At 39.3% G+C, this 1,182-nt stretch overlaps 1 protein-coding gene across 1 annotated transcript; it reads left to right on the top strand.

Moving 5' to 3' along the window:
* The first annotated feature begins 215 nt into the window (after nucleotides 1-215).
* LOC124894104 lies at nucleotides 216-908 on the top strand. The gene has a single exon (XM_047404858.1). It carries the CDS (start codon nucleotides 216-218, stop codon nucleotides 906-908), a length of 693 nt encoding a protein of 230 aa, XP_047260814.1.
* The last annotated feature ends 274 nt before the right edge of the window (nucleotides 909-1,182 follow it).

The following is a 1,182-nucleotide window of genomic DNA, read 5'->3' as shown; positions in this document are numbered from 1 at the left end:
TCTTTCAACAAGAAAATAATCACTCTCTGCATATTCTCTTCTTCAAACTCCATCTCTGTTTCTGCGGCCAGCTTTAAATTGAATTTCTGTGTTATTTTCCTTTAACGGTTTTAAACCAACAATTGGTATCAAAGCTTGAATCTTAAGGGACTTGTGAGTGTTTGCATCAATCTGATCCAGTGGATACCATGAACGGAGAAACAAATTTTTCTTCAATGGCACCACCAACTTTTGATGGAGAAAGTTATCAAATCTGGGCAGTAAGAATGCGGATATATCTGCAAGCTTTGGATCTATGGGAAGTTGTTGAAGATGAATACGAGATAACTCCCTTGCCTGAGAATCCCATGGTGGCACAGATTAAAACTCACAAGGAGAGGAAAACCAGGAAATCACAGGCACTGGCATGCTTATTTACTGCAGTTTCATCTAAAAGCTTCACTCGTATCATGTCTCTGAAATCAGCGAAAGAGGTATGGAATTATCTCAACACTGAGTATGAAGGAGATGAAAGGATTCGAGGTATGCAAGTGTTGAATCTGGTACGTGAGTTTGAGCTGCAAAAGATTAAAAAAAGTGAAACCATAAAAGAGTACTCTGACAGACTCCTTAATTTAGCAAATCGCATCAGATTGTTGGGTTCTGCTTTCAATGATTCAAGGATCGTTGAGAAAATCCTAGTAACGGCACCTGAAAGATTTGAGGCTACCATAACAACCTTAGAAAATACTAAGGACTTGTCCAAGATTACACTTGTAGAGCTCTTAAGTGTTTTTAAAGCACAAGAGCAACAACGTGTTATGAGACAAGGAGGAGCTATCGAAGGTGCCTTACCATCCAAGCATCATGATGATGGATGTTCTAAGAAGAAGAAGAAAAATAAGAATAACCAACCAACCGATGAATAAGGTGCAGCTCACAACAACAAAAACAAACAAGTGATTTCAAAGGAAAATACTCTCCTTGTAAGCATTGCGGCAAGCTCGGACATGCACCTTTCAAGTGTTGGAAGAGGCCTGATGCTAAGTGCACTAAGTACAATCATCTTGGGCATGAAGTGATCATCTGTAAAAACAAAACTCACTAGCAAGATGCAGAGGCTCTAGTTGTTAATGAACAGGAAAAAGATCAACTTTTTGTCGCATCGTGTTTTACAAACAACATCTCAAGCGAGTCCTGGCT

This window comes from Capsicum annuum, unplaced genomic scaffold (genome assembly GCF_002878395.1).
Source record: "Capsicum annuum cultivar UCD-10X-F1 unplaced genomic scaffold, UCD10Xv1.1 ctg69720, whole genome shotgun sequence".
NCBI classification, from domain to species: domain Eukaryota; kingdom Viridiplantae; phylum Streptophyta; class Magnoliopsida; order Solanales; family Solanaceae; genus Capsicum; species Capsicum annuum.
Note: the sequence above shows the minus strand (reverse complement) of the source record. Positions and strands in the feature narration are given on the sequence as shown.